This window comes from Elgaria multicarinata, chromosome 2 (genome assembly GCF_023053635.1).
Source record: "Elgaria multicarinata webbii isolate HBS135686 ecotype San Diego chromosome 2, rElgMul1.1.pri, whole genome shotgun sequence".
Lineage (NCBI taxonomy): Eukaryota > Metazoa > Chordata > Lepidosauria > Squamata > Anguidae > Elgaria > Elgaria multicarinata.
In genome coordinates, this window is record NC_086172.1 from 71,322,943 (window position 1) to 71,337,448 (window position 14,506).

Consider the following 14,506-nt stretch of genomic DNA (forward strand, 5'->3'; position numbering starts at 1 on the left):
AAATGATCTAAAAACTTACTAATTATTTCTGACCACTCTCTAGTATGTTTGTTATGGCCGGGGACCAGCAAATTACTCACAACAAAGGCTATAATGTGCCAAATAAATTCTCTCCTCAAGGATTAAACTTGGGATCACTAATGCAATTTTGATCTGCCTTTGATACAGCCCTGCTATTGATGTGGGCTGAAGCAGCAGCAGCCCAAGCAAGGAGGTTAAGTCTTGGGAAATATTAAATATTCTGGAAAGGACAGCAGCAGGGTGGTAGGATGATCAGGAAAGAGCGTAGTAAGGGAGGCAACGATATTCCCCATCTCATGTCATTGATATAGAGGGAGAAATCTCACCTTGACCCTCCCTCCTTTCCTAAAGAATAGCACAAAACGTTGACACTTCTGAGAGTCAAGAAAAATGGACAGATTGATCAGTAAAATAGAAACTTCGTTCCAATGACTGTCACAATTTCCAGCTGGGGATCTGATTTGTACAGATATAATGGCTTGGCTCTAGAAGATTGCTTTAAGCACTTCTCCACATTTGCAATGGGAGCTTAGGCTACCTCTGCTTCCAGTAGGCATTCATTCTTTTCCCTTTAATCTCACCTTGAAAAAACAGTCTTCTGTAGTCTCCCCCTCACCGCCGGGTTTTTGGAGAAAAGAACCATGTCTCTCTCTCTCTCTCTCTCTCTCTCTCGTATATGAGAGAGGGAGAGGGAGAGATATCTATAGCAGAATGAAAAAAGAAAACTCAAAACCACATCTTCCTCGTCCTCTTCATACATCTAATGAATTGGGCACCTGCCTAAAAGAACTCATGCCATACTAAATTTGAACACATTCAAGGTGCCACTAGAACCCTTCTTGTTTTTGTAAAACAAACAAAAAACATCATTTTAAAAACACGGCAATTCATGATGGGTTTTCCTTTCCGATCTCCCTTCTTTTTCCTTTGCAGACAGGATCATACAGAGATTTGCAAATCTACCTGCCTGCCTTCTCTTCTTGGGTGACATTATTTTTTTCCTCCTGCGAACTGCTTTTACACTAGATAAGGAGAGAGAGAGAGAGAGAGAGAGAGAGAGAGAGAGAGAGACGCGCTGTGGGCAGCCAACTTGCACTGTAACTCCGAAGCTTATCATCAGGGCTTGATCATAGTAATGAGAAAGGATCCTCCCTAGCAGGCGGGAGGTGTGACGGGGAGGAGGCTGAGCAGGAGGTGGAGTGAGCGGGCTCGGCTCGGCTCCTCGCTCCTATAAGGAGCTCTCCAGCTTCGAGCTTGCTGAATTCCAAATCGCAGTTCCTGGAGGTGGATTCAGGACCTGCCTTCGATGTGCGCCTTCGGCGTTGGGGCGCACGTCGTTTTGGACCTGCTCTTGTACGGAGATTTGGCGAAAGGGGTGGGGGGATCTTTCCCTCTCCCTCTCCAGCATTTCTTAAGAGTGCCTGGATGCCGGGTGGAGTAAATGAGCCAAGGAAGGGAAGCCAAGCCAGAGCAGCCACGGTCTGAAATTGGAGATTAGGGGAGGCAGGGACTGCACAAGAAAATGGATCCTATTCCCCAACTCTTCCGCGTTTTGACTTTGATGCTGTTCAGTTTCTGGCATCTTGGATTAGCAGCTCCCAACCGTAAGTATCCACGACCCCGTTTTCCCAGCGACCTGCTTATCCGATTTGACTGAGGCTCTGGGGGCGGACGGGTGTGGAGCAGTAGTGGAGGGGGTTGAAAGCAATCTACACAGGTCCTCCCTGCACCCCGATAAAGTTAGCTTAAGCGCTTTCTCTTTCCCACCCCCGCAAATCGGTCTCCCTATAGAAGGAACGAAGGTGATAGGTCCCTTTCCATCCTGAATTACGAACTTGCAGAGAAATCTGAGCATCATTTCCCTGGCAATAACAACTCTATGTGTCTGGGCTTCGTTTAATTGAAGTGGCTTCTTCTGAGTGCTTGGATGAATGGCTGTTTATTTATACTCCTGTGTTAAGACTTCATTTTTCATGCCTCTGAGGATCTCAAGGAAATGCCTTCAGTCACCTCTATTGCAGGATGTGGATGGCTTCTGCTGAATGTCTAACGATTCAGAACTCTACACACACACACACACACACACACCTGCTTTCCAAAGTGGATTACACTCTCCCCCCCCCATTTTATTTTGTTGAATCATGCAGTCGTGGTATATGCATCCCCTTCCCAACACTGCGATCTTGATGATAGTTCTTTTAGGAAAGCCATGGACCAGAATCTCACACAACACTAACTGCAGCTTCTGTCTCAGGTACAGACAAGGCATGTTTCCCCAAGCCAAGATTGACAACATACTGGAATGTAGGAAACCAGAGCCTGACATTTAGACTTGAAACATATGTAACTGAGGGTAAACGAATCCAAAAAAGGAAAGGGTTGATATGCTTTCGATAAAAGAAAGTGGGGGGAAAGAACAGGGATACAAATTTGATTCTATTACTTGTCATCTATAGTTTTCCGGCCTCTTCCACCTTCCACAGTCTTCCTCTGTTCTCCATTTGACAAGAAGCCCTCATAAGATCCTCTGTCCTCCCCACACGTTCTCCTCACCTGAAATGTTGTGGGGCTGCTGTCATTGGGATTGCTTTTGCTGTTGTACCAGTTGTGCTAGCTATTACTAGATCATTATTTTGATGAGGCATTCTATGGTGTGCATTCATTGCTGCTGCAATGGAGAGGTATAGAAAGCCAAGCAGGTGTATATAGCTTCTCAAATATTTATCTTGCAGCCATGGAGCTATTGTCACTATGACCCTTGGGCACAAATGAGGGTAACCATGTAATCCTCAGCATGTTGAGTCAAAAGTAAGCTTTGTTGAGCTCAGTGTGACTTACTCCCCAGTAAGTGTACTGAGAATTGCAGCCAAAGAGAGCAATAACTTGTCAGTACATTGGTTTGGAAGGTGAAAGAGAAACAATGTCAGTGTTTAAAGGATTTAAGGCCTGTTGTTCATAAAATACTGTTAGATTTGTATTTGCTTGTGCAACTACTTCCATGCCATGGGAAGTGACAGAGGTCATAATTGTCCATAGAAGTAGTGCAGGGTCTAAATCCTGCTGGCATTACTATTGGAATTAGATTATGAAAGTTGGTTTTCAAGGGGTGCATTTTGGTAGATTTTGGGAGATGTGTCTTATCTATGAGTTGTTCATGGCAAATTGTAGCCATTAAGAGAGGTGAGAATACGTTTAAAAGAAATGTCATTCTTCTTGCAGTGATGGAAAAAAAACTAGTTGTTTCTTGAGTCCTAATGGGCTTTTTGAACACTAGAGGTCACTCTTGCCTTTTTGATTCCATCCCTTAAGGGCTGGTGGGCTAAAAGAATGATATTTCACATGTCTACACAGCTGAAGCAACAGAATACTTTAAATAAATAGAAAAAGGCAAATGCAATAAGCATCACAAATCAGTAACAGCCCTCTTAGTGGGTGCGCCTTCAGGTTTGATTGTAATGAGTAAAAACACTAAGCAGGGAGTAAACCTTTTTCCTATTTCTAATAACACTATGGTTAATATGGTTTAATAATGTTCAGGAATGGTAAATGGAAGGCGATTTAACCAAGAAGGCATGCTATTACCAGTCTGGTAATAAAGTTAATTCGTATCTTTTAAAATAAAACTCTGTGGTAATGAGTTTTACTATTTCATGGGTGACACTTTAATTTCCCAGCGCCGATAAACATTCCCATTGAACACGCAAACTGCTCCCTAAATATTTGGGACTCAATCTTTATAAAGCACAATGATCAATCATTTTATTACACTGTACCATTTTTACTTATTCATTAAGCAATGAATTAATCTGGATGTTCTTTCCCAGGAGCTCAGTTAAGTCCAGGAAATAGAAACTGCTGCACACTTCTCCCTCTCGTCTAAGTCCTTTAGAATGATTTGACAGATGTGAGCACACACTTCAGCCATTATGAAAAGTTTTTAGCTTTCAGTAAAACAGCTCTTGGCACATTGGTCAAAATCTAGCTCAAATAAGATAGTTATTTCCAATTTAAATCAAATTTAAACATTTTTCATTCGTTGGATACCTAAATTGTCACCTTTTGTAATCTTTCTTCAGATGTTCACTTCAATTCATCATTTGTAATATATTCTATCAATAGTTAATGAGTTGGTCATATACAAGGAGTACAGTACTCTTATTTTCTCTAGTATTGGCTTAACAGATATGCAAAAGATTCCTTTGGAGTAAGTGGGGCTTAGTGACTTCACAGCTATGCATGTTTACTTGGCAGTAAGTCCAAGTGTGTTCAATGGAACTTGCTCTCAAGTAAATATGAATAGGAGTGCAACCATCAATGATATAATTGAAATCCCAACAGGGCAATGCTATGCATGTCTACTCAGAAATAAAATGTTTTATGTTCAATGGGTCTTACTCTTGGGTAAGCCTTAATTACAAAGAAAGATGCCAGGTTTGGTGATCCATGAAGGAACTTTACATATGTAAATTGCCAGATGCAGTAAGACTTTGAATTTGTGTTATATAAATCAGAGATGCTTTGAGAGTCAGTTTAATATCCAATTTTAACACAATTCTCAGTGTGACATTGGATGATAACAATTTCCATGGAACAAACACTGTGTTTCAAAAATACAGCATGTATTCTAATATTTTAATAAATAATGCAGTCCATATCCAAAGGTCTAGCTACATTTACCTATCTTTCTCTATCGATGCAAATGTTGATCATCTTACCTTGGAAAAGTCCTAGTTTACCAGGGGGTGAATTGGAATGGATAGAAGTTAAACTTCCTAGTTGGAAAATTGAACTCTTGGCAGTGTAGAAGACATGGAGAATCATAGGATTGAAATGGATCAGAAGAAGGTCACCTAGATCCAACCTCAGCACTAAGGTGGGATTTACCAGACTCCTAATAGATTAGCCCCATGTCAGTCCAGATCATAGTGTACCATAGGTACATGTTTGGTACCTGAGTTTCTTGCAGAATAAGGAGTATCTTTAGTAAAGTGTTTTCCCCCCAAGACAGATTCACCACATCTGTTTCTGCAAGGACTATCTTTATTGAATTTAAATGAAGATTTCTGTTCCTTATCACGCATTAGCACATGCACTATCCTCTGACTCCATTATTTTTGGCACTGAATTATGAAGCGATGTCTTTGATTGCTTATCTGCTTGATTAATGTATGATATGGTTACTAGGAAAACATCTCAACATTATAATCACAGCTACAGGATATGAGAAGAGGTCAATGGATATTGTGATAGACTCTACAGTTACTTCATTCTAATGTAGTTCCAGAAATACCTCAGGCTTGCTTCATCACAACACTTTATTAAATAACTACAGCAGCAATGAGATTTCTCCTCAGGATACCAATTAGTGGAAAATAGATGCAATAGATGCACACACTACTGAATGCTGTAAAATATAAGCTTGCTAGGAGAGCCCTCTTTTGCAGCTCTAAAGCTTTGGCCCTATTCATTATTTTCCACAGGTGCCATCACACACACATTTTCTTTCAGTGCTTTGTCAGCTGTTCCTGTGGATTTTGGGTGGGTGGTAGGCTGTGGTGCACACATATACACAGTTTTTATCTGCACAAAGCATTTAATGTTTTCATAGTAAATTTTGTGCACTTAGAGGCATTGTTTGCTATTCTAGAAAAATCAAAATAATAACAAATGGGGAAAGAAATTTCAGCCTCCAATGGATCATAAAACAAGGGGTGTTTGTGCAGATTGAGGAGAAAGAGTCAAAACCATGACTTGGAGTCAGAAAAGTATATGGTCCTTCCACCTATGCATTGGATCTTTTCAGCATACCCCTTTTGGAAACAATCCCCTCCTGATAAACCCGTGGTGCCCTCTGAATCAGCATCCTATGTGGTATGACAGGTATCACCAAATCCATACATGGAAGCATGTTGTATATGGGACTATATTTGAAAATGGTTTGGAACCTTCAACTGGTCCAAAATAGGGTTGCAAGATATTTATCAGGAAATGGCCAACTCAATCATATTATGCCACTGCTTTTCCATTGGCAGTGGCTTTCCAAGCCCAATTTAAAGTGCTGGTATTAACATTCAAAGTACTAAATGGGTTGGGGGAAGGTTACCTGAAGGATTATCTCCTCCCATATATACCTGCCCAGACCCCAAGGTCCTTCTCAGTGGTCCTTCTCCAGGATATGTTGCCAAAGGAAGTGAGGTGGGAGGCTATGAAAAAGTGGGCCTTTTCTTTTACGGCAGCCTGGATGGATGTGGAATGAGCTTCCCAAAGAGGCTCACCTGGTACCTATGTTGCGCTCTTTCTGGCACCAGGTGAAGACCTTCTTATTTTCCAAGGATTTTTAGTCTTTCAATTTCTGTTTTAAATCTGTTACTGTATTTTATTTACTGTACTGCCCAGTAGCCCAAGCAATCTTGACAGTTCACAGCAATTAAAACCACAAAATGCCTCATAAAATAAAATGTAAATGCCTAAAGCTATGATATAATAGTACCTGCCCGGATGTTAAGATTATCTACAGGGGCCCTTCTCTGTGAGCTCCTGCCAAAGGAAGTGAGGCAGGTGGCTACTAGGAGGAGGGCTTTCTCCACTGTGGCACCCCGGCTGTATAATGAGCTCCCCAGAGAGGTCCGCCTGGTGCCTACACTGTACTCCTTTCATCGCCAGCTGAAGATCTTTTTATTCTCTCAGTATTTTAATACTTACTTTTAACTTAAATTTAAATTTTACTGTTCTAACTTTGTATTAATCTTATATAATTTTTTTATACTACCCAATAGCCGAAGCTCTCTGGGCGGTTCACAAAAATTAAAATATGTGTACATTTCAGTGGTTGGGTCTGTTCTTCAGGTTGATTGTGCATTAGGCATTCCATATTTGGATTTTATTCCTTGCAAATTACTTACAATTGTAATCAAATGTATATAAGATTTGTGCATAAACAGTAGAGCCTAGTGGTTCAACTATACCAGTTGTGTGCAATTCAGCACTTTTGGGTTGACTTTACTTGCAACAGTGCCTTCCTTTTCAGTATGTAACATACTGAGGAATTTGAATTTGCTGCCTATTTGCTACATGGACAGTTTTAAGGTTATGTTATTATTTTATATAGCCCTAAACAACTTGGAGTCAGGATACTTGTAAGCACACCTTCTCCCTTATCAACCTGCCCAGTTATTGAGGTTATGAGATGAGAAGCTCCTGTAATGCATGGGTGGAATGTATGTCCCCAAGGTCTGCTTAGAGTTTACCATCCTGTCTATGGAGAAATGTGCAGATTTTGTTATAAAAAAGGCAAGATGAAACAAATGAAATCCTCGCCCCTTCCCTAGTAAATACACTTAGAGAACAGAACCTTTGGGATGTATGGAAGAGGAGAGAACAATCATGAGAAGAAGGGTTATAACATATATAGAGCTTCTCTACACCAGTGATTTATTGCACACTCATAATTGGCCACTCACAGAAGTTTATGGGTCCATTACATGATGTCATCAGCATCCAGGACCCTCATTGCAGGCTTTCAGGTTTACCCCACTTCAAAAAAAACACAGGAGATAATCAAGTATTTTAAAAAATGAGCACAAACCGTAGCAACTAATGTCAGTGTAGTGCAATATTTCAGCCAGTGGGAGAAGCTATCTAATGAAAAACATAGGAGATAACTGAAATGGAAGGTTTCAGTTCAAACCATCTGGTTGCCTCTGTCTGCCTGTGTAATGGAGCCAATTGCAATCCCACAAAGAATGTGGAAAAATGCAGGATTTTCTGTTAATGTAGAGAAACCTATAGATTCCCTGTGTCCATTGTAGGGTATTTTTTCTACCTAAGAGACAATGGCCTCAATCCACACTAAACACACTGAAGTGTCACTGAAATTGGTGACAAATATGTTTCCATGGCTATCTCCAGATGAAGATTTCTTTACTCCATGTTTTATTTATTTATTTATTTATTGCATTGATATACCACCCCATAGCCAAAGCTCAATGAATTTTATGGTAGGGAGACGGACCAGATATCATCATCTTTCGTTTGTTATGATCCTGTGTTTTCCCACTGCATTTTCCATCCTTTTTTCTTATCACAAAACATCAATTAAGGAAGAAAAAACCAGAAGAGCTGGACAGTGCCTTTTGGTTGGTAGCACTAGGAGCTACCCAACTAGAGCTCTGTAATTTTTAGTTCATGCGGGAGTAAATATATTACTCCCTGCTTCCCATTAATAAGTGTGCTTCAGGATATTTTATTATCCCAATATCAGCCCAAAATGGGGGCTTCCAGGAACAATTCTGTCATTTTTGATTGAAAGCAATAATCCCAAGACTCACAAAACAATTGAGTGGGAACAAATCTGCTATTCTCTACCTTTTTCAGTTCTGTCTTAGCTCTAGTTACATGAAGCTATATCTGAAGCTATATGACCTCATCTCCATCAACTCCATCAAGTTCACTGGGACCTAAGTTACCATCATAATGTGAATGATTATACACATTTAAATGTACATGGCAGCTGCTTGATTGAAGTAGCTATGTTGAGTGCTTCTGCCAATCACAAAATTTAGCTTAGGTGCCTTTGGGTTAAGGTGATTCTGGGCCAGTTTTGTAGTGTAGTTTGTCAGTTTGCATTTTAGAAGAACAACCCTTTTTCTAAACCCTTCATCTGGTCCTTTCACAACAGAAGTAGTAAACCCCAGTGGGGTTTATCCCCATGTAATTAAACTCTGCTTTCCCAGTGAAATCTCAGAGGCCCTGGCTGCTAAAGAAGAGAGTATCATCACAGCAATCAACATGTCTACCTAGCATCTGAGAAGCAGGCAGGTTTCTGTATACAGTGGTGGGTAGATATCACTGATAATTAATTCCCTTGTATTAATGTTATCTTTGCATCTTCTAATTGCCCTGCACAGATTCTTCTGGGCTGGTCTTGCCATCTGTTCTGCAGTTCAGTAGAATTGATTGAGTTTTAAGTGATGACAATGGTGCAATATAGAACCCAGAGAAGGTAGTGGATGCCAAAAATACTGCCATATTTTATTTTTAACTATCCAGGCTGTTAAGCAGTTTTAAAAGAATAATGACCATGAATTCAGAGGCATGATGACAAAATTGCCCTGACAGACAGATGTTCAGTAGTTTTTTTCCATTTTTGGCCAATATATTTTGTATTAAAGGGGGGAAGAGACAAAAACATAATTTGTTACAAGTGACTGTGATGCTTGCAGTCTTTTAGGATTTGTTTAGTTTAGTTTAGTTTAGTTCTCTTTCAAGGACAGATTTTGCCCTTTATTTGTTATTATTAGCAGAAAGATGGCAATCTTACTTTCAATTTCAAGTCTTTCTTAATATTTGGGTAATACTTGTATATGTTCAAAGTGCTTCATGTACATTATCTAATTGTAATCCTTCAAACAACCCTGTAAGGTAAGCCAATATTACTATCTCCACCTTAATAAGCCGGGGGGGGGGGGGCTGGAACCGAGGCTAAGAGAGAGTGGCTTGCCTAGGATCACATAGTACATTCAAGGCAAAGCAAGATTCAAATCAGGGACTTCTGGATTTGTAGTTCAGTCTCTTAGCTACTTTGCTACACCAGTTCTCTGCAAGTGTTATCCTTGCATTGTGGGGAATGTGGAATGTAGGAAATAACGAGGCGGACTCAAGGTTATATCAACTGGGATTGTTTACCTTGGAAAAAAGGAGGCTACGGGGAGACATGATAGAGGTGTACAAAACTATGGATGGTATGGAGAATGCGGATAGAGAGACACTTTTCTCCCTCTCTTAAAATACTAGAACCCAGAGTCATCCCATGAAGCTGATTGGTGGGAGTTCCAGGACAAATAAAGGGAAGTACTTCTTCACACAGTGCATAGTTAAATAATGGAACTCACTACCACAAGAAGTAGTGATGGCCACCAATTTGGATGGCTTTAAAACGGGGTTGGATAAATTACTGGAGGCAAAAGGCTATCAATGACTACTAGCCCTGATGGTTATGTGCTAACTCCAGCATTCAAGACATGGCTTTTAAACAAAGCATTTAATGGTTAAATTCACTAAGACGGCACATTGTTTTAACTGTTTTAATTATTTTACTGCTTTTAAATTATATATTGTTTTAACTTGGTTCATGGTTTAATTTTTTTTTTAGTGTGTATATTTACTGTTTTATACCGTATGCTTTTTATCTGTATGTTGCCCTGAGATCTTAATGATATAGGGTGGGATATAAATGTTTTAAATAAATAAATAAATAAATAAATAAATTGGGATTTACAGAGACACATTTATTAATAGATCTGCAGAAAGGGTAAACCTAAGCAGGCACCTTCTCTAATCCGTTCTTATGCCGTTGTTTTATTGGGCAAAACATTCATGTCCTGAGAGTGGTGTCTAAACATTCGCCATCTCCCAGGCTTCCCCGTTTTGGAGTAGGGAGACATTCCGCAAGGGTATGAGTGGGTGATGAAGGCTGGCCTCAAAGGTAATCCTTATGACTGCCAGCTGGGCCATGGGACATGCAGCTGGGGAGCCTCAGGCATTACCGATCACCGCAACGATGCCTCTGAATGCTCACTGGCTCAAGATGCCTGCACATACCTGCCTATCAGCATATGTGATCAAATTGTTAAAAAACACCAAATCAACCTAATTATTTCTCCTGCCTTACAGTGTGAAGTAGATGAAAAATGTCATAATCAATTAACGTTTATGAGCAAAAAATTCCAACTCGCGCCCCAGCCCAAAGGACAACCAGCAAGCCCACACTCCCTACAGGGACGGAGGGAGGGAGCCGCGCTTCAAAAAGGAGGAGGCAGGGAGGGGTGAGAGCCAATATGTGGGCTCAGATTCCCCCTTCCACCTCCGTTGGTACCATAGGGAGGCTGCCAATGGCGTGCCTCCACACCTCGGCTCCCACCCCCACCCACAATAGCCATTTGTTGGAAACAAGACATTTGTTGGAAACAAGGTATAGAATCTAAAGCCAAAACAAGATATCATGTAGCAAATATGGAATTCCCAATCCTGTATCCCAATCCTGTATTTACCACTTAATGCATGACTTTCGGCATGACTCAAATGGGTGAGGGTGAGGATGATTTGCAGCCGCTTGGATAGGAATGGGCCATATTTAGGGTGCACCACACAGATACACCCTACATCCTGATGCTGCTGGCCGGAGGTGAAGACAATGCGTGATCATTTTAGTCAAGCTCCATCCCTAGCTAGCTCTCTTTTGCTGCATGTCTTAGCACCCTGCCCACCCTAAGGTTAAGGTGTAGGATCAGTTGGTTGCTTAGGGACCAACTCAGATTTATTTAATTCTTTCTTTATTAATTCTTTCCTGTTAAGGAGATTGGCACAAGGCAACATTTTTTTACCTACTCCATTCTGTTCACCTGGTGTTGTTGTAACAATTAGGGCAGGGCATCTAATTTTTAGGTGCATCATTTGGTAACAACAGCAACAACAACAAGGCAAGAACATGGGTTAGCAGCACTCAGAGGCATCTTTTTGATGGTGTTTTTTTCTTTTCAAATTTAACAATGCATTAAATAACTTAATAATCTTTGATATCAATAATTTATTTATTTATTTATTTATTAGATTTTTATACCGCCCAATAGCCGAAGCTCTCTGCCCACCCATAATAACATCCATACATGTTTATTTTGACCCTTGTTACATACAATTGTATTCCTTGTCTGGTTTCTTATCTTTATCATTTTATACTCTGTTAACACAATATATCTTTCCATAAAAGACCATGTAACTGTCGGGGTCAATTTACCTCTTTGTGCTATATCATAACATTCCACCAAGCCATGTTGAAATTATCCCCTTCTTGCACATTGTTGTATGTCCCTTGCATATATGTTCCTAACTTTTCCATTAGAGCTATCACCTAGGGGTGTGCACGGACCCCCCGCTCCGCTTCTCTTCCAGATCCACAATTTGCAGATCAGGCCGCTTCACTCCACCCCCGCTCCGCCTATGTCCACTCCGTTCCACTGTGGAGCTCCGGATCCAGATCGGAGCTCCGTTTTTCCCCCATAGGCTTGCATTGAAAGCTAAAAAATTATACAACTTTTTTTCTGTTCAAGTTAGAAACCTCAAGTTTGGCACCATGACACCTCATGGATGTATACACACGCATGCCAAGACTCAATGCAATCCCATCATCCCCTGATTTTGGGGGAATTTTTGAAAATTGGCCACCCCATTCACACCCCTTTTGATAGCTCCGTCAATTTTCACGTTAGAAAACTCAAACTTGGCACCATGATAGCTTATCCAGGGATACATATGCATGCCAAGACTCAAGGTAATCCCATCATCCCCTGATTTTTGGCAGGGCTCTAACCTTTTAACTCACCCCAAATCAAGTCCCATTTTACAACTATGTCAATTTGCATGTCAGAAAGCTCACCTTTGGTCCCATGACAGCTTACCCATGTGTCCACATGGATGCCAAGTTTCAAGCCAATCCCATCATCCCCGGATTTTTGGGGAATTTATGAAAGTCGGACACCCCACTATCTGCAGACAGCTCAATGGGCCCATTTCAAAGGAAATCCCAACATGCCATGAATTGGGGAGTAGAGATAAACCTAAATATGAATCTTCTTCCACACTTGAAAAATTGATTTGGAACTTGAGCACAGGAAGGACTTCTCCCCTGAGTCAAAGCAAGACACACAAAAACCATCCCTGCGAGGTGGGCAGGGGAGGAGGGAGGGAAGGCAGGCAGGCAGCAGACATTTCTGGGGGCACAAGGAAGTGAGCCAAGGATAGTTTCAAAGCCAGTAATGCATATAAAATGGAATAAATAAATAAATAAATAAACAAAGGAGGGGTGAAATTAAAAGCAGCAGTGTTGCTGAATAAACAACAAGAAGATTTTTTTTAAAAAGGCTATATCTGTCTTTTACCAGTAAGAGGGGAGTGGACGTGCCCAAGGGGAGGGGGAATCATCTGCCAATTTGACTGGTCCTGTCTAGGTACCAGTCTTTAATAAGAAGCAAACGATCACTTCAACTCATGATAGGCATTCTCTCCAGTGATTTACCTTTGGAGGGCTCTGATGGCCCTCCAAGGACAGGAGAGTGCACAGGGCACATCCACATGCCCTAGGGGAGCTCATCCCCTTGCACCACATCTTTTCAGTTGTTCCCCAAAGTTAGGGTGGGTAGCAGTGCTGTGTTTCTATCTCTTATTATTGGCTTAGTATATGATTTCAGGTTGTGTTTGTGCATTTGGTGGGGCTACTGTTTTAAAAAACACTGGGAAAAGTCCATTCAGACTAAGAAAGAGAAGTTCCCAGAATCCCAAGTTACCCGTTTTGCCTATCCCCCCCTCCAACTTTGGGATCATGTGATCATGACCGGGAGTTGACTCTGCCCCTCAGCTCTTCGAAAAAGGTACATTTTCTGGCTTTTTTACCTGATTTTTCCAAAAATTCTAGCAAGCGAACCGCAGCACGCAGAGAGCTGAGAGTAGGCTCAAAATGACCCCCAGCCACGACTCTCTAAGCACAAGAAGTTTCAGAAAGATAGCTTAAAAAACAACACAGTTATCCCCTATTCTTTTCCACAATGCAATCCTATGGGCAAAATTTTTCAAAATGGTGATCAGATCGGTCGGCGAAAAGAGAAGCTCTCCGAGTATGGGCGCTTCTCTTCGTCGTGCTTCTACGGGTCCCCGGTCCGCTTCTACTCCGCCTTTGGGCAAGGCGGAGCAGGCCAATTTGCTTCTGATTCTCCGCTTCTAATTGGAGCGAAGCACATCCCTACTATCAACATTATCTGAGTCTACATTGTTGAATAACTGGACCTTGAGTGCTTTTCCATCTTTAAAGTAACATGGGTTTCCCAAGATTTGCCACTCAGGACTGTCAGACCCGTAGGTATGGAACTCTTCTGGGATATGGAACTCCTTTGAGGACAACCTGTCTCACCCATCTAGGGTTCTGGTAGTCATAGTGGGGTAGGGTTGACTCAGGAGGGACTCCCCCAACATCAGAAAAGGTGTATTCACTGAGGAGTGTTCAGTTATTACAGATATAGCTCACCCTAATTCTAGGCAGGAAGCTATGGGATGGCTCCTGCATTAGTAGTATCCTGCACAGTGTTATAATTGTTGCATATCCCATTATATTAAAGTTATATTAAATAAGGTGAGCCCCAGGTAACCCAGTGACATATGTCTCAACTTGTTATTCCAATTGTGGTGTCTATATAGCTTCTGTGTGTTTGATTTTCAGGAGGAACATGGTAGGCAAGAAGGTAGTCTTCCCAGTCCTCCTTCCCTTCCCCCATAATCCCTCCCCATTTTTCGCTGCCATTTTTTTTTTTTTTTTGGTCATCTCAGAGCCTGACTGGGCAAAAAGGGGTTGCAAGAGAAAGAAGTGGGTAGGGAAAGGGTTAAGGATCCTACTTCTGCCCTGCAAATGTCCCTGACTCCTTTATGTACATTAAATGGTCCA

The 14,506-nt window shown here is 41.3% G+C and overlaps 1 protein-coding gene across 1 annotated transcript in view; it reads left to right on the top strand.

Moving 5' to 3' along the window:
* The first annotated feature begins 1,229 nt into the window (after positions 1–1,229).
* Positions 1,230–14,506, top strand: part of CNTNAP5 (contactin associated protein family member 5) — a 417,358-nt gene continuing 404,081 nt past the window's right edge. Inside the window, exon 1 of the mRNA XM_063116699.1 lies at positions 1,230–1,625. Within this exon, the coding sequence (XP_062972769.1) occupies positions 1,544–1,625 (82 nt within the window). The 5' untranslated portion in view covers positions 1,230–1,543. The remainder of the gene's footprint in view (positions 1,626–14,506) is intronic.